General features: G+C 38.7%; 1 protein-coding gene across 2 annotated transcripts in view; it reads right to left on the bottom strand.

Annotated features, from left to right (window-relative positions):
- The window catches only part of LOC308385801 (cadherin-18), a 203,395-nt gene that overhangs the window by 68,610 nt on the left and 115,258 nt on the right, over positions 1-19,527 (bottom strand). For both annotated transcript variants that reach the window (XM_080864946.1, XM_080864945.1), the window contains exon 2: positions 15,293-15,825. In XM_080864946.1, the coding sequence (XP_080721072.1) occupies positions 15,293-15,523 (231 nt within the window). In that variant the 5' untranslated portion in view covers positions 15,524-15,825. The remainder of the gene's footprint in view (positions 1-15,292; positions 15,826-19,527) is intronic.

The raw sequence follows: 19,527 nt of genomic DNA, 5'->3' as shown, positions 1-19,527 counted from the left end.
TGAGCATCAGAATAAGGGAAACAGTGGATTTACATGACTTTGAATGTGGCATGGTTGTTTGTGCCAGTGTTTATGGAGAATGATCTGAAAAAGAGAACGTATCCAGTGTATGGCAGTTTTTTGTTGATGCCAGAGGTCACAGCTGATAGAAAGGCAACAGTGAATAATACACAACTTGTTAAACTAAAGTATGCAGAAACGCTTCTCTGAATGTAGAGCAATGGGAAATGGAAGCACAGGAGCTACAGTTGTAGAAAACCACACCATGCGCCACTCCTGTCAAATGAGAACTGCTAACAATTTGCAAAGATTGAAAAAAAAAATGTCGCCTGGTCTGACGAGTCTTGATTTCTGCTGCAACTTTTGGATGGCAGGGTCAGAACTTGGCACGACATGAAAGGATGGATCCATCCTTCTGGGCATCAACAGTTCAGGCTAACAGTGGTGGTATAATGGTGCAGGGGATAATTTCTTGGCACACTCTGGGCTCCCTATTCCCTCCTTATTCCCTCCCTAAACAATATTTTAAACACCTCAGCCTACCTGAGTATTGTTGCTGACCGTGTCAGCATTCTGACAGCTGCTTCTAACGAGATAAAAAACCATGTCCCAAAGCTCAAATCTTCTCAAACTTGTTTGTTGAACATGACAATGAGTTCACAAATGCCTTCCACAGTCATCAGCTCTCACTCCAGTAGAGCACCTTTGGGATGTGGTGGAACAGTAGACTTGCATTATGGATGTTCAGCTAACAAATCTGCAGCAACTGCATGACACAGTCACAATAGACCAAAATCTCTAAAAAATGTTTCCAGCACCTTGTTGAATCTGTACCAAAAAGAATGAAAACAGTTCAAAAGATGACCTGGAATTAGCAAGGTGTATGTATTAAAGTGAGAGGGTGTGAGTGGACTTGATCCTCATGTGAAAAGATCAGCTTTTCAAATGTATTCATGTTCAAAAAATAGCCCCGTCCCTTCATTTTTGTCCCTTCATTTTGTTGATTTGGATGAATTCTGGGTGAATCATAACATTGCTGTAGGTAATGTAGAATAAGGAGGGGATGTTTTTCTCATTATCATTTAATATTTTAATATGCCATTATTAGTTCATTAGAAGTATATAACCAGCTTTGCATTAAGCATAAATTGAAGTTTTTGATCTTACATTATTCTTTGCATTACAGTGATGGTGATAACTTTAGTTTGATCTTTTCTTACAGGTACCAGAATAATAACATGATTTTCCATTGCAGATGTAACCATGATCATTCCATACACATTGCAGTTTGTTGCTCATTCTAGAGTTGTGCTCAAGGTAATTAAAGGTTAAAAGCTACAGCCAGCGCGAGTCTGGCTGATCTATGGAGGGCAAAGGCTTTGAGCTTGGAAGGCCGCACGCGCTTACACAGCACTTATAAGATGTTATTCTTGATGATTTTGTGCTTAGTCATGTTTTAATATGTTTTAAGTAGAAGTAGCTGATCCAGCAATATTCATTTAATATTATATACTTGATTTAGAGCAATACACACTGATGGTCTTAATAAATGAAAGAGTCCTTGTAGCTGCCATGTTGTGTCTTAGCAGGGTACAGACGGTTCCAGGAGACGGGGGCAGTCAGCGTCTGCCCTCGGGAAGGAGACAATGTTATTCTTTGTGTTAAATAAAATTGTCAACATTGATTGTATTACACCTGTCACTACGCATGAGGGGGCGTTCTAATACCCTGATTTCATAAAACTATGGTGATGTGTTTTTTGAGATGAGATCTGAGACTGTCTGCATACAGTGTCCATCTCCCACGTGTGTGTGATCATTAAATCATCGTTTGACTCAACCCGACCGGACCAGTGTTGTTATTGTGGGTTTTTCCTCTGGTGTCCATCCCCAATATTTTTGAACCATAACAGTAACCATCCATTATACCATAAACAGAAATAAATAGTTTCTAAACATAGAGGTGGACTTTCAAACTTTTTTCCCCTAGATATTATTTTCCCTTCCAGGCCACAGGTGATCCAAATCACCCAAATGTCGAGTAATTTTACAAAATCTGCCTACTTTGGGGTTTAAATCAACATTATTTTAAAAAGTCTGATAACCTATTTAATCGTAAATACCGTGAAACTTAATAGACTTTACCCAGGACGGTACCCTGACTTTACCACTGTCCCTTTATGGTCCCCATCACTGCTATTAAGGGGGACATTTATACTTCACATATTTCCTCCCCTAACTGTACCAAAACAAGCTTGTGGCAATTTGCTGTCACACTATTTTGAAAACTAGGCTTTATTTCTCTGCAGTGGGTGCTTCCACTACATTCCGCCTTCAGTGTTGGAATATTTTATTTATACTTCATTAATTTTGATCACACGGAAAATTTCATGACATCCTGCCTTAATGCAATTAGTGTCAATTTTGTTAAACCACAGAGCGGGCTTGATGTGAACTTAGCATACATCAAGACCATGTGTGGCAATCCAGATGATGGGGGATTGAAAATGATGGCAATGTCCAAGTCTTGCAGTAAATAATAATAAATGAAAATACATGACAATCTTTCACAAATGCTGCCAGGAAAGGTCCAAGAATTTATGAGGAAGGTGAAATATAACCTCTAAACCTTGTTGTTTTGATATCTCTGCACAAAATCTTTGAGGAATTCTTTTCATCCACAGGCCATCAAAACAGGATTGTGTTTATCTCTCTGCCTCTACTGGTGACTATATTAAAGACTAGTCGAATAGATGATTGGCATGTGGCTGGCAGCTGGAAATGCATTTCTGAGGAGTTTAAAGAGATCAACAGAGTCTGGAGCTCTAAAGCTGCATAGCGAAAACACTCCAATGTCAAAGAAAACCAACCTTGTGCTTTCATCATATGCCCACAGGAGCAACCCGGTATCTATAGCGTATCTTCACTTTCTTTTGTCAACATGCTGTATATTTTCACAGTTTGGGCTACGTAGACTCATTCTTGAGAGTGGCTTGCAACTGTTTGTGTTCACAAGCTAATTGGTACTCAGAGCCAACCAGTTTACTTTTGGTACTGTCAAGCCAATTACAGGAAGAGAAGAGATTTGAGGAAGAGAGGGATCCTCCAACCTGAAAGAAATCTGCAGCTAGAACATAAGTTCTGCAACATTAAACATGGATTTTACTCATTGTAGTCATGCTGGAAAGCATAATAAAGTTAATGGGTCAGACGTAATCAAACTAAAGCTGTAACTTATGATTACAGTAACAGAATCGCCCATTTAGTCTGTCAGAGTTGATGACAAATAGAAATTCTCAAATTACAAATTATGAGTTACTAAAGCATGATGTGAAAAATTGCACCCGCAAATTACAATAACTGAGCAGCACACGAACAATTTCTTCTACACCTGCATATAACATTTAACCAGGAAACATATTTGAAATGTGTTTTCCGCGAGTGTCTTGGGATGAGACAGGCAGCATAATCTTGGCACATTTTTTGATGGTGGGAGAAACCACGGCGCCCTGTGTAACTCATGCAATCCTGGGTAGCATATACATGCTCCACACTGACGAGCCCTGTCAGATTACCAGCTGACTACCAGCCTTTGAAAGGGTTCACATTAACAACTGATCAAAATAATCAAATAGTATAGTATTTGCAGTATTTTTCTTTTCTTTTGCTTATTTTTGATTTGTTTTTGTTGTAATATAAGATTGCTGTGTTGAGTTATAGCTGGTTTAATTATATTTATTGTTGCTAATCTTGCACTATGTGCAATTGGTAAATGGCCTGTATTTATATAGCGCTTTACTAGTCCCTAAGGACCCCAAAGCACTTTACACATCCAGTCATCCACCCATTCACACACACACATTCACACACTCACACACTTTTCACTTTTCACACAATTCTTCTGGTGTATTTATTAAATCTTTACAAGTAGAATTAATTAATAAGAGGGTCACACAGTTATGTAGCCTTACAAATGTGGTTTCATACTTTACCCTCCCTTTAAAAGGACCCTGTCTAACAAACCCTGTCTAAATATGTGGACAGCACCTGTCTTTCTATGTAGATGTCCCTGAACACACCATGGCAAAGCTCAGCTGAAGTAATCAGCTGATTTGGCATATCTGGTCTGGGGAGCCAGGATAAAAGCCACTCCAGCTCATTTAGCCTTCTCTCTCCCTCTGTGGCTTTCCATCTGCGACTGTTCATTCTTTGGTGATTTAATTTAGTTCATGCTCCAAAATGCCCCACAACTCACCATGCTCACATACATACACTTAATGGTAGCAATATTTCTGATGAGTACGTGCCACATTTAAACTGATTTTTATCGTTAGGTTCAAAGAAATTGTGTACCCAAAAATGTTACTACAACAACAAAACTAATTTGTAACATTTATTATTATTATTATTATTATTATTATTATTATTATTATTATTATCATCATCATCATCAGCTATAATAATTAAGTTACTGGACCCATCCATCCATCCATTCGCTTCCGCTTATCCTTTTCAGGGTCGCGGGGGGCGCTGGAGCCTATCCCAGCTGTCATAGGGCGAAAGGCGGGGTACACCCTGGACAGGTCGCCAGGCTGTCGCAGGGCTAACACATAGGGACAGACAACCATTCACACTCACATTCACTCGCACATTCACACCTAGTGGCAATTTGGATTAATCAATTAATCTATCCCCACAAGCTGCATGTCTTTGGATGGTGGGAGGAAGCCGGAGTACCCGGAGGGAACCCACGCAAACACGGGGAGAACATGCAAACTCCACACAGAAAGACCCCGGCCTGATGTTGGAATTGAACTCAGGACCTTCTTGCTGTGCGGCAACAGTGCTAACCACCGTGCCACCGTGCTGCCTGTTACTGGACCCTCTCATCATATCTAATTTAAAATGGCTGAAAAAAAAAGAGTTAAGTGTAAAAAGTTTCATAACTTCATATAAATTAACGGGAGAGCTTTAAAAATTCACTTAGTAACACTGGCACCAGGGCCTTGGTATTTACAGTCAATAAATAAAACCACTGCTGTGTTTAAACTGTGCAAAGAAATATTTCATACACAAATATGTGATCCCTCAATAATTTCTTACCTGATTTTACTTATAGTCTGAAAACCAACAACAATAAAAAAGCTCATAAAATAAACACAATTTTAAAAGAATACAACATCTTAGCTGAAAGGCTTAAGTGTACATTTTTCTTTTAAAATATTCTGATAGAGAACTCTCCGCACTTCATGAGAGACTCTCGGCTTTCATAATATTAGCTGTCCCACAACTGCAACATTTCTACAAAATAGTGATTATGCCCTAGTTTAATATTTGTTATACAACAGCAGTCGCTTTCTACTCAAAGCGCCTTGAGGCAACTGTTGTGATTTGGCACTATACAAATGAAAATTGAATTGAATTGAATTGAATCTTAGGCTAACAGCTCCTTGTCCTCCACTTGGTGCTTTTATTTTTTCACATCCACTTTGGTGTCAAACTTTTTGGACTTGAGCCACGGTCCATGTCTCAGGGGCTATGGCATCCAATACCTTGGTTATTGCAGCCAAAGCCTTGCTTTTTGTCCCTAAAAAAAATTGAAGAAAAACATCGGCTCTCCAAAGGAAATTTGTGACTTTTGAAGGTCCTGACACTATAGATTAATTTTCTTCAAACAGCAGTTCTCCTCTTTTTTGGTATAGTTCTCAGGGTTGTCTCTTATGAGAAGATTATAACTTTCTCTATGAAAAACCTTCATGTTTTGTATTCTCTAACGTTTCAATGGTGGTAAGAACAAAAATGGCTGGTGTGCATTCTCCATCTGAAGGTAATTTTCCGTGTACTTTTTCAATTCGAACAATTTTCTGCACGTTATAGTGACTGACCCAATCAGTGTCAATGCAGTGTCAAGTCCCAGTCTGTGTCTGTGCTGCTGATTAAAACTCAGTATAAGTATCAATCTGCAGTTGGTGTGAAAAATGTGAATGAAATCGACATTGTCTGCCCAGTCATCAAGCCTAACCTGGCAAGCATGCTCTGTCAAAACTTTCGGGTGAAGGTTGTGCTTTAGAAATGTAATTTCAAAGGTACAAGTAAGTAGACATGAAAGACTTCGAAGACTAGCTGACTCACAGGGTACAGTGAGCCAATGAATCTTTACACCAAACGGATGTGAATACAAATTTGACAGATTCAGATTTCACAACTGAAAAATATTAAATCCTTTGTTTTATAATGAGAAAGAAACACATCAAAACCACATATCCCTAAGCTTGACCCATCAAATATTGAATTAGCAATTTTCTGCCAACTGATCATCCAATGTATTAACAGATTTTACTACTAAAAGGGACATTATCTAGGAGCTGTTTAGTCCCCCTACATAGCTATTTTTCAACCAACAACATACAGAGAACAAACAGTTCTAAATGCAATGGCAAAAAAATTATAGGTAAAGATTAAAAGTCTTAATTTATGAAATATTGGAACATGAACTATTAAGGCATTAAGTTGTGGCTTAGACATAACCACCATGCCAACAATTCTCTTCCTTCCATTCTTCTCTGCTGAAGAAAGAGAGCTGAATGACTGCCTGGTTCTGCAGCAATCAGGCAAACGGCTTAGAAGCTGTGTGCAAATCAAACCAGAATAACTCTTCTCCCATTACAGGTGGAGACGGGAAAATTACTTAAAGCCTGCCTGTGAACTTAAATGGAGTGTGCAAATATCAACTTCCTAAAATAAAACAGTAACAGAATCTTAACAATTAGGGCTGTGCGATATGACCAAAATCTCATATAAGAATTCTATCATCCCGATAACGATATAAATCACAAAAATGTAACATTTTCTGTAAATTCTGTGAATCTCGGGCAGCTCGACTTGCAGGAAGTGTTTCAAGCTGCGCGTCATGTAGCTGGAGTCGAGTGTTTTAACCGATGCATGAAACTATACATTTTTAGACATAAGTTGTAACGGCCGCCGTTTTCTTTGTGAGTATTTAATACACGGCGTGCTGCCGGGAAAAGCCTCTTCTAACGTTTGAGTCTAAGGTTTATTTTTTAGCACCTGACGGCTCTTTTTTTTTTTTACTTCTCATCCGTAAATAATCTGCTCTTTCAAGTGATTCAGTTTATTTTGAAAAGTCTCAACAGGATCTTGAGCTTTATTGTGAAAGGTTTGTGGAACATAAACAAGCGGACACGCGATGGTGTTACTGTCGTTGTTGCTAACCACAACGCATAACAACAGTATTAAATATAAGAGAAAGAGAGAACTTTAAGAAATGAATATAGCCACTACAGTGACCATCAGGACGATGAAAAAATATTGCCGGAAACAATTTATTTTGCGACACCACGAAACAAACGATAGCGTAAAATGAAACGATAGACGTTTTTATATCGTCATCCAATATATATCGTTATATCGAACAGCCCTATTAACAATTACATCACACTAGCTGCGATACACTCTACTGAGTGCCATCCTGATACATTATTAGTGGCTACGCAGTTTGACCTTCATCTGTTTCCCCCCTTATACTTCTTTTCTCTCCTTCACTAGATCTATCCCATTCATTGTACAAAGCCTGATAATGTATGTGTCTCGTTGGATTGCATTATTGGTGAATGCCCTTTCTAATGACTTTGTAGTATTCAGTGTAGAGATCTACATAATGTATGTGCCTAGCTTCTCTTGTTTTCTCTATGTTTGTTTAAAGGAAGCCACTGTGGAGCTGATATGTCCAATCAATATCAACTGAGTGAAGAAGAATGTTCTCCATGCAGACAGAAAACGAAGTACATAAAATTCTCGATCAGATTTCATACTACATGTCAAATACAACCTTTTTCCAGAAATGAATCTTATCCTATTTCTAACTGGTTTTCCAGAAAGCTAATGTTCAGTCGCATGTTAATTTTATGACCAGTTAAATCAGCCTGGGGACTAGTGGGACACAAAGCAGCGAGTCCATAATTCTAGGTCAACATCTTTGTTTACCAGTGCATGTGCACTGTCGTAGTTTCACAACTCTGTTAATCAGAAAAGCACTAGACAAAGAATAGACACATTTAGTTCATGCTGTTTCTGAAACATTGCTTTGATGTTGAAAGAAGGTCTTTCTAAAGCATGCACAGGAGTTGAAGGTGAGAGTCACACCGAAGAACATTTATTTCATCAACAATGTGCATGGCAAGTGGGGTGAGGGTGGGGGCTTGGAAAGGAAAGAGAAATGAGGAGGCTATGCACCCTTGCTGATAATCAATGTCTTGGCTTCATATTTGCAATTAGTGAAGGGGATGGGTTTGTTTTTGATTAAATCGCGGCTCTTATGCTCCACTCAAGAGGACTTAATCACTTTTTATGTGGGTGTGCTTGATTGTCTGATTATCACCACATTTTGACCATGGTCCCTCCCAATCAACTCTTCTGAGCACCCCCTTCTATTAAATTGATTTGTAACAGTCACAGTAAACCCTGATGATGAAGCACCCGCCTAATGACCATACATCAAGAGGTGGTGATGAGGGGCGTGCTGAAGACATGCCGTCGATGCACATCGCGGATCCGCCCTGATAGTTGTCCTCTATTTTGACATCTGGGGGGAAACGGAATGAGTCGTTGTCTTCGCAGAAGGATGGTTTACTTCTTGATATACAGTAATAAGATTATCACTGTCCCGGAAGCAACTCTGACACTAATTTAACAGCTCTGCCTCTAACCGCTGCTAAATTTGATATTTGAATGAGAGAAATGAAAATGTGAGCACATCAGCTTTTGAAAACTTGAAGCCTCTGCCTCATAGTCAGTCATAGTGAGTGAAGGCAAATGGTTGAGGCTCCAAGTATCTAAATTGTGCTAATATTGTTGAATGCTTCAGCAAAAAGAGGAGGGAGTGCACCTTGGAAATAAGGCTTGTCTACATAGTTGTATAATTTTCTGAAGTGTAATTTACTTAACCCAGCTTCCGCTTGTTAATTGTTCTCTTTTGTCAAAGAGTAATTGCGTTGCGTTTAGAATATATAAAAACATATTGATCAGCTTTTACAAATGAAGACTGATTATAATAAATCATTTGGTTTCTTTAAACTTAATTTTGTGTTCATACAATATGGTCATCATGCAAAAGTTGGTTGTATATTCATACCCAAAGCTTTTTAATAAGGTTTTAATCTTATTTTGATTTGACTTTTTCTTTTCAATTTAGTTTAGTTTGTGTTAGTTTCAATCTTAATGTATGGAGGATATATGCCAGCATTTAAGGACATGTGCACAGGTATGACAATCAGAACACACATTTTGAAAGCAGCTGAGTCTTACTCTTGTAGACATCCAATGTCTCTGCGAACACATCCACCAGCTAAATTAGAATAACATTTATTTATTTATTTTTTTACAAATATTACAGGGTTTTTTTTAGGTGTTTCAATTTGTTTTAACCTTTAAATATCTTTTTTTTTTCTACATGCCATTTTAGTCAATAACCTTGCTAATAGCTAACCTAATTGATACTGAAATTCATTAATCATTATTATTTTATTATAATAATAAAAAGTACACAAATTATCCAAACCGTTTGGGTTTCATTCTTAATCATTTTTTGTGTCTGAAATCAAAGTTAAAATTTTTTCTTCCATATGATTATGGGCTCTCCCATTGCTAGTTTTTTTTTGTTGTGATTCTGTGTTTTTTTATTTATTACTTTTAAAATCGAATACGTCTTATTTATTTATTAATGTCAGTTTAAGTTCCCTCACTGTTTCTTTGTCTGTTGCCATTTTTTTCTCATTTTCCATCTACTTCTAATTACTTCCCATTTTAAAGGTTAGCTCTCTTTTGTATCCTGCGATTCCTCCCCTGAATTTCTTTTTCACCTGCGTTAATTGCTTTCACCTGTGTCTCATTCCCCTCCTGTTTGTCATCCCCCAATCTGCCCTGAGAGTATAAATAGTCTTGTCTTCCTCTTTGTCAGCTCATTTGTCTGTGCTCCCTGTTGTGCTAAATCTGTTTTGTGCAGCCCTCTTTGTTCCTTTTTTTTTTTTTTTAATTCCAAGACTTTTGTTTTTCCGGATTCCTATTTTATCTAATCATTTGGACTTTGATAATTTTGGATGTTTTACTAACTGTGTTTTTGTTTTCCTGGACTTTTAGTTTTTTAGACTCTAAATTGGCCAATAAAGAGCTTGCTTTTGTTTATCGTCTGCCTTTATGTCCTGCATTTGGATCCTCTCTCGTTTGCAATCCTCATGCTATGACACTACCTGCCAGTCAGTGTTTACAAACTCTGATAAATTTAAAAAACAAACCTCATAAAGTGAAATCATTGTCAGACTATAGCGAGTTGTTTAGAATGGATTTTGACAAATGTCTTTACCATTTTGCTCTTCGCATGTTTACCTGCAGAGAAGCCAAACCTGAGGCCTGCGCTGGAAAGCAATTTCAACATACCCACAGAATCTGTATGATTTCTATATTCACTTACCCTGATGCCTGCAGTCAGAATAAGCCGTGACATGAATCTAAGTCAGCCCAGGCTTTAACGTGTGTGTGTGTGTGTGTGTGTGTGTGTGTGTGTGTGTGTGTGTGTGTGTGTGTGTGTGTGTGTGTGTGTGTGTGCGCGTGCGTGTGCGTGCGCGCGCTAATAAAGCTAAACCTATTCGAAGCCAGGAAGCAAAACTGGTAAAAATGCAGACACTGTAAGCGACAGACTTATCATAATTGACTATTTTATAAAATTTTATTAAAAAAGTTACCTGCTCGGGGTGAAATATTGCCTTTATAGTACAGGCTTCTGCTCAAACATTGGTAAATAAAACCAGCAAATTGTTCAACAAGGAGTCTAACTTAAGATGCTGCATTAACCAGATTTGGTTCAAACAGCTGTGAATGTGTTCGACCGGAGTTAAGTGCATCCATGACTAATGGGGGGGGGAAGGATCGTTATCAATGGAACTTATTGCCTATATTCACCATGGCAACTTGTAAATAAACAGCAACACCTTAATTTTTAATCCAGTGGATGGAGGAATATGAATCTATGTCTGTGTGGATGATGATGATGTCCTTTTATTCAGTGCCATGCAGTCATCATTTATCAACTTTACATTTATTATAGTTAATAAATGTAGCTGTAATCCCAGTTTACTGTGGGATTAACCAGTTTACTTACAGGTCTGTGACTTTCAGAACCAGTAAGACTCATTTAGTTGATTTCCTGGAGATGTGGAGGTTCAAACTTCAGACAACATATATTTAAAAATGTTGCCCAGCATTTTACTGTATTTCATCGTGCCAGCATGTTTTTAAGATGAAACATTAAAACTCTGCTTTTAATCCAGTTTTAGAAACATGGAGATGATGTGAACATGAGTCAAGATCCAATCTGTGAGTGTTGCTGATCACAAAAAAAAAAAAAGATTCCTACAATAGGAAACAGTAAATGTTTCAGTGTAGAGGAACTGATGTTAGGCCAGCTGCTGATTCTAAACGGACTTGAGGTGTGAATGTGAGCGTGAACGGTTGTCTCTGTGTGTTAGCCCTGCGACAGATTGGAGACCTGTCCAGGGTGCACCCTGGCTCTCGCCCTGTGACCGCTGGCATAGGCTGTCACATTGCAACCCTTAACTGTATAGGCAGAGGGAACACAAATGGACGAATGAAAATAACAAGCTAATGTCTAACCTGAGCATAAACGGATGCAAATTAATGCGCTCTGAAGAATGATGAAATGACTCCAAATATCAATCGCTTAGCTTAGGTGCATCAGGAGGGGAGGAGTCAAGGTTTTTTTGTTGTTTTTGTTTTTTTTGAAGAAAGCTTGCCAGCGAGCAGGTTAGGTTGACCTGGTCTGTTGCTTCATTAAGGGAATCAAAGTTAAAGTTTTTCTTTTTAAAGGAAAACTCAGAGTTTCCCTCATCTCAGGGTTAATACACTCTTCACTAAACCTGCTTCCTGGAACGCGGCCCAGAAAGCTTCAGATAAGTTTCTACTTGATTTGTAAATAAATCAAGTAGGACTATAAATATGATGCTGCTGTTCTAAATTATTCACTGTGCAGCTCCTAAAAATCTATTTGATGTGCATATGAATGGAAAATATTTCAGTTTTGAATTAACAGGCACATCAAAGACGAAGGTATTTCAGCTTTTAACATGTCATTAATAGCGCACTATCAGCTCTGCAAGTTTGGTGTCACAGATCAGGCTGAAAGCAAACCCAGCTGACATTTATACCTACATCAACTCAAGGTGGCCAGTCAATCCGTGCATGTTTTATCAACATCTGAACAGTAATTTTAGTGCAATCAATACTGAAAAGTGCATCTTTAGCGCTCTTGCATGCATGCATACAGACACACATCCTCGCTCTTGCGGATGACTGTGTCCCTAAATATTTCTCAGTGGTTGCTGAATATTTTTCTGCCCTTTTTTAGAAAGTTTCCAACAGCGCAGCTTAATGGTGAGATGCTGGCTGTGAAATTTCTCTTGTTACTTCATGTAACGCTTCAATGGTTTAATGCTGAAAACATCTGAACGCCCTTGTGAAGAATGATGATGAAAAGAAATGTTATGTAAAAACTTTACTTTGCTATTTTTCTTCTTCTTCTTCGCACTGTTGCGCTATTACTATACATACAACAAGACAGTTGCCTGATTCTGTCAAAGCACAATCCATTTTTAGATGCATGAATAAAACATTTAGCCATCTTAGAGGTTGCCACTTTGCTCTGCAAATGAACGCAGGATAAGACAACTGGTGCTCCCTCTAGTTTGGGCTGGAGCTCCCACTCCGTCAAATATCGCATTATTTAAGGTATAATTTAGCGGCAGGCGCATACCCAGTGAAACTCATTTGAAGTTTTTTATTTCCTGACTAGGGGATCTGGTTCCAACAGCTTCCACTACGTCACAGTAGTCAGTGAAGCTTCACTCATATACTGTATTCAGGGTTTGGGGATTTCCATCATTTTCAAAAAATTACGGTCCAATCTGTACCCGTCTTACGACTTCAAAGCAGCCTGCTGAGCTGACTGACATGGATACATTTGCACCTCCCATTGGGAGAATGGGTTGTCTCCTGTCTACTCTCTGGACAAGCCCTGTCCCCTGCCAAGCATTTGCGTCTCACTCATGCACGAAGCTGTCATTTTCCAAATGCATCAACCCCCCCAGAAAGGTGTCACTGGGGATTATAGGATACCTCGGGGGATTAAAATGTTCTTGACAGACTGGCTGTTTCACTTATTCCCAGGCGTCTCTCTATGCTGTCGTATGTGAAAGTATTGATAAAAAGTTCACCTGAGGTATCTGACTGTCAAAGGCCAAATCTTATAATGCGATAGACACGTATGTTTGACTGTGTAGATGTCCTAGCACAAAGCGGCGGGTTTTTTTTTTTTTTTTTTTTTTGGTTTTTTTTCTTTGTTTTGTTTTGGGGGTTTTTGACCATGCAATGACTTTATCTGAATTTTTTAATGATCACGGAACGTCTGTTTCAAATTTTACATTTTTAGATGAGTGTTGGCAATTCCCTGCAGTGGAGCTGCTCATTTGCTGCTTGCTAACGTCCAGAGTTTTTTAATCAAGCAAAGGGGGGAAAAAGAAGGAAAAAAAAAAAAAATTTGCCAAGTGCATTAATCCTCCTCCTCCTCCTCCTCCTCCTCCTCCTCCTCCTCCTCCTGTCTTTGTCTAATTAAGGGTCATTCTGTCTCCTGGCCACATTAGGACACTGCACACTTGTCTCAACCCACATAATTAAATGTTTTTGTGCTTACCATCTGGAGACCTCATCTCTTTAAACATGCATGTCAAATTGACTCCTTAATAATGTTTATGTTTCTTCTCAGTGCTTTATTATCATCCAGGATTAGCTGTTTGTGTTTACTTTGCTTTCATCAGCATCACCCTCCACACACACATATACAAACACTCACACAAACACAGAGTGAACACGCAGAACAAGAGTACCCTTAAGGTAGCAGCAGATCTAGCACAGAGCAGTCAGCAAACTTAACAATCGTGAACTTCAAAGCAGTGGACAAATTTAATATAAAAGTAACCATGTTTATGCAGTAAGTGCATCAACAAACCGGTGCCCCAGATATGGTGCAGCTATTGTTTATTACTGCTTCTACTAAGGATGCGATGCCTCATCGATGATAAGGATTATATATTTTTGGTTTTCTGGGAGTGCCGATGTGGGATTTTACAATATATTAGGGAAAAAAGAAAACTTTTCAACAATAAAGATCCCAGATTGGCACGAATAGCAGACATTTAAGGTTGAAAGAGATATTTGCTGATGCTTTTTTTTTTTCCCATCTCACCCTTTGTCCAAGCATGTCATCCCTCTTTCCTTTCTTTCCCCCTTCAAATAGTACCATTGTTGAAATACAGACATATGTGGAGTCAGAGAAGCGTTCTGCCTTTCTCATTCCCTTTTTCTCAGAGCGCAGTTGAGGATTAGTCTGTGCCTGAGTGCCTAGAATAATGATCACTGCAGCGGAGAAACACATTTTCACATTTCAGGAGATAAGGGCAGGCAATCTGCAAGCAGAGGACTTAACCAGCTCCCTGTGGCTTATTGTGGAGCTGACAGAAAAGTCACAACCAAACGCCAACACTAGGCTGCATCATACCTTGCACAACCAGGAAGAACACCCACTACTATGTTTTCCACTGTGAGGGATATCAGTCACTCTGACACTCCGGTGGCACTTGTAACATTTCCAACGACGAGGCATCCCAGCTTACTGTGCCAGTGTCCAATTTCTTACTGAAGTGGTTAATTTCCCACCATCTGATCAAATCTGGGTTTATTTCCCACAGAGAAACCAAATCTAATATTTCACTTCAAAGATGGCTTGATGTAGAGGGCTACTCTCACTTTCAGCCTTAATCCACTCTTGCGCATAGCTGGCTTCCCAGAGTTGTAGGCATGCTGAGAGGCACTCATTAACTCCAGAGAAGAGCACATTTTTGGACATTATCATGACAGAATTGGTTGGACATCATAATGTCAGAACTACACACCTTTACAAATGAGACCTGAATATTTCACATCAGAAGACAAGGGATTTGGTGTAGTGGGGGGGCACATGTATAATGCCAACACAGCAATTAAACAGCTTGCTCCTTTTGTAAACTGTTATAAAATAATAAAGAAAATGGGGGAGGGGGGGGAGAAAAATGTCAAGTAAGCATTTAAAAGCAAGTTCCCTGAGATAAAAATAGTGTTTTTTTTTTCCTTTTTTTTCCGCCACGTTTCAGTCAATTGAATAAAAACCCTACCTTTCCCACATACTGTGCATCTGGTCCCATGTGTTCTTCTAAAACAAAGAATTGGTTCCAGATCCATCCACGCTTAGGCCTGTGGTGCACCTCCGTCTCCCCATTAGCCAGTTTGGTCTGGTTCTTGGAGGGCACTTTGGTAGGAACGTGATGGCTCGCCCCAGAGCACCTCTGGATGAAACAGAGGCAGACCAGAAAGGGACACAGACAAGAGGTGGTGGATATCCTCATGGTGGCGTGTGCTTTTGTAAAGTTATCCCCGCGTTTCGAGGTGGCAAGGTCCTCCCGCCGCCGCTGCAGCTGCCACCTACAGCCACCGCTGCAGACCTGTGCAGTAGTCCCAGCAAAAGAGGAATCTAAATCCAAACTATAGATGGGATGGTCCGGGAGGATCCTCTAAGGTTCATGACCCAAAGCGATATACATTTACATTATGGAATTTCCCCGACTAAGAAAGGCTGTACACATGGACGTGAACTTCTGGGTAGATCTATGAAGAGCAGAGGTTAATCCCGGAAGCCATTCTGGATTTCCTGGGAGAGGGAGAAGAGGGAAGAGAAACACAGAGTTAGAGATTAATTTGATGGATATTAGAAGCTAAATGTTCACTAATTCCCTCCAATTAAATTGCAGCTCGTAAATCCTTACAGATGAGGATGCCCACTTCAAACTGGCTGACTGTGATAAACAAAAACAAAAAAAGCAGCAAGAAATCCTGCTTAGTATTGCAGCCAATTTTGCCATTATGCAGATAACAAAACAACTTCTGACTTCTTGAGTAACAGTGCTGTTAATAAGGTTGTCCGTGCCTATGAGGTCAGAGCGCTTGGTGACTGATCCTGCCCTGTAAGGTCTGATTCATGGATCGCAACAGTGTGACCCAAACGAGGACTTTAAAACCTTTTATTAAAACCTTTATTAGCTTTATTTTTTTTTAATGTGGATGTTTTAAATACAGCTAAGGCGTACTGTGAGGCTGAAGACTGTGCCACATGCACAGTGAATAATAAATGTGGCAGGAAGAAACACATTTATAATGAAAAGGACAGACATCAAGCCACTCAGACGTAAGGCAGAAGGTGATTTTCAGATGGCAGTGGAATGGAAAAAAGGGAGAAGGAATATTTTTCCTAAATCAAAATTATATACAGTATCGAAGATGGAATTAAAGTAGTAAAAAATAACTGCAAGCACTGCTGGATTTCTCTTAGTGTGCATTCAAGTGAAGCGCAGTCAGTCCCTGAATTCCCTTTAAAAAGAATGTGCATTACAGGCGCACCTGCAACTCAGCGGCCTTTAAGGAGGAGGTATGAGTGAGTGAACTGTCTGATTTCTGGGGTGTATTTTAAAGCTAGATGTGCTATTTAACTGCTGCTGAAGCATGACATCAGTATTCACTGCTCATTTTCCTTTTTGTTTTTTTGTTTTTTTGCTGAGGAAATTTTTCAGTGTGACCTTGCTATTCTGAAATGCCCTTCAGTTTGATGCCACAACTAAAGAAAAATGTCCAACTTCAGTGTCTGATATGTGATTCTACTGCACGGGGACACAGGAGGAGGAAAAATTGTGCATTAGTAGTAGGTATAACTGTAAAGACACAGAGACGCATAATGAGTTTTGTTGGGTTTTTTCTTTTCCTTGTAATGCGCAAAGCTAAAAGTACTTAGCTGGAGAGCTGTCCGCTGTTACCAACTTAAATGAACACACATGTTGAAATTACCTTAGGCCAAAACAAAACACCTTGTCATGGACAAGTTTGCACCATTTTTGTAAATCATGTTTAGAGTAGAGATGGCACGATAACACTTATGTCCGATACCGATATCATAAATTTGGATATCTGCCGATACCAATATGAATCCGATAGTGTTTTTTTTTTTTATATCTTGCTGCATTTTGTATAAGTTCATACTCAATTTTAAATAAACAACAACACTAAAGCTATTCTGTTATACCTGTATGTAAAACAATACACTGCACCCAAAATATTTCATAGTTCAGCAATACTGATCAATCTAATAAACTTAAACCTACTCCATCCTTCCTATTCTGGTATTGTAAAGATTACTTAGGTTGCTTTATATTTCTAACTATTATGGTTGCAAACTCCCAGCAAAAAAAAAATAAAAAAATAGGGAACCACCTCATGATGCTTAATCGACGTAATCAACTTTAATTTGATGCAGTGTGGAAAAAAAAAATTGCACAGAATTAAATTATTTTTCAAGAATAATTAAATAGATTCATCATCTTTCTTCTACAGAATTGCAGACTGCACAGATGGTATCTTTCCAAAGGAAAAAGTACTATAGCTTACTAGGGTATATTAGACTTAACAGTTACTATATACAGTAATGGACTTCTATATATTTTACATCAGATTAAAACTTTGGGTGTAAGATTCAGATAATTATTTATTAAAAGCTAGACATTTTAAATGAGAATAAGAAAGAAAAGTATGTCTTTGTGCCCCCCTCTTCCCTGTTAATGCCCCACCTGGCCCCCTGTCAAAACTTTGCTACATCCGCCCCTGCCCAGTTACCAGCCGTCAGCTGCGTAGAAAAAGATCCTGGTATATAAAGTAATACCAAAAAAAAATCTAACAACAGCTTATCAAGGTTAAACGTGCTGCTGTTGTTCAGCCGCTGGTTTCCTCTCTCTAGTGCAAAGTGGGCAAAAAACAAACAAGAGAGAGCAAGTGTTGTGAGGAGCTTTTGTGATATTTAATGGATCGGATTACATTTTTTATTTCTCTCCGATATCCGATCCAGTAATTTACGTCAGTATCAGACCGATACGTAATATCGGATCGGTCCATCTCTAGTTTAGAGTATACAGTTAATGTACCGTGTCAAACATTTGAATTTCACCTTCACAGTAAAGCAAAAATAGGGTTAGCAAACTCTAAGTCTTGTTTTGGCTAATCACGCATACTAGGCATCTGACAGGATACATGTCCGCTCCATATTTACAGAAAGCATCTGTAATGCATGTTGACTGCATCCAGACGTAGAATTGGAACATACTGACTGACATTTCAATTCCACTTTTCAATTCAACTCTGTTGGGTTTTTCTCTTGTTGTGATTTGATGCTTTATAAAAAATCATATGGACCCATATGAGCAAGCACTTTGGCGACAGTGGGAGGGGAAAAACTCCCTTTTATGAGGAAGAAACCTCCGGCAGAAACTGACTCAGGGAGGGGCGGCCACCTGCCATGACCAGTGGTGAGAGAAGACAGGAAGTTTAAAAAAAAATGCTTATGACAAAAAACCATGTTTGAAGCAAGTAATAATGTCAAATATTATACTAAACTATTTATAATGCATGGATTTTTTTTAATTAAAAACCTCTGCCCATGTCTTTTGCTTTTAAATTAAAACTTAAGTTCTCCATTTGAACATGAAATGATAAATGAAGTGTGAATAAACACAAATACAGTACAAGAATACAAAAAAATGTTTAAAAAAAAAAAGGAAATAAATACAGGGAGGAAAAACGTGTTTGTACTTTGTTTCCCTTCTCTTCCCCCCATAATAAAATGTTCCACAGTCTTGAATACTAACGTACAGCAGAGAGTTGGTCTAGCATTCAAGTGTTACAGCAGAATAGCAGCTTCACAGGGATTATCAAGAGGACAAATACTTGCATTTGATATATAACAGGATAAAGGAGCTGACAGACTTCAAAGTGTGCTTCTATCTCTTACAATGCATGTGTCAACATTAGAGAGAAATGCTGAAACAGGATATTAATGCAACTTACCACTGTCACATACTTTGAAGGATAATCACTGAATTATTTTTTTTAGAAATTTTTTTTTTTCTCCTCCATGTGGATTAAGATGTGCTCAGAACTCCTTGGCTAATCCCCATGTATTAAATATCTTTACACACAAATTATTGAGCTAAACTATAGTTGTTGGTCATGTTCACTAAGTGCAGTGGTTGTAATGTGAAATACTGAATGTTAGCCCGTGCAGTCAAAGGAAAGGAAAAGTGGTGTGGTACAAAGTCTTGGATTAAAGCTGAGCAGGATAAATACTCAACCACACACTAAACCTGCAATCTTGGAAATGATTTTCATCTCTATAGGTAGCTACGCCCAAATCCTGCTTCCCCTGCTCTCCACCTATATCTGAGAAAATTATACCAAACCCTGCAGAAAATTGTAAAGCAATATCATAAATAAAGTGTTTTAGAGATTTTAAGGTTTGTTTCTTGGATCACAATAC

This window comes from Rhamphochromis sp. 'chilingali' (assembly GCF_963969265.1).
Source record: "Rhamphochromis sp. 'chilingali' genome assembly, chromosome: 18".
Lineage (NCBI taxonomy): Eukaryota > Metazoa > Chordata > Actinopteri > Cichliformes > Cichlidae > Rhamphochromis > Rhamphochromis sp. 'chilingali'.
Note: the sequence above shows the minus strand (reverse complement) of the source record. Positions and strands in the feature narration are given on the sequence as shown.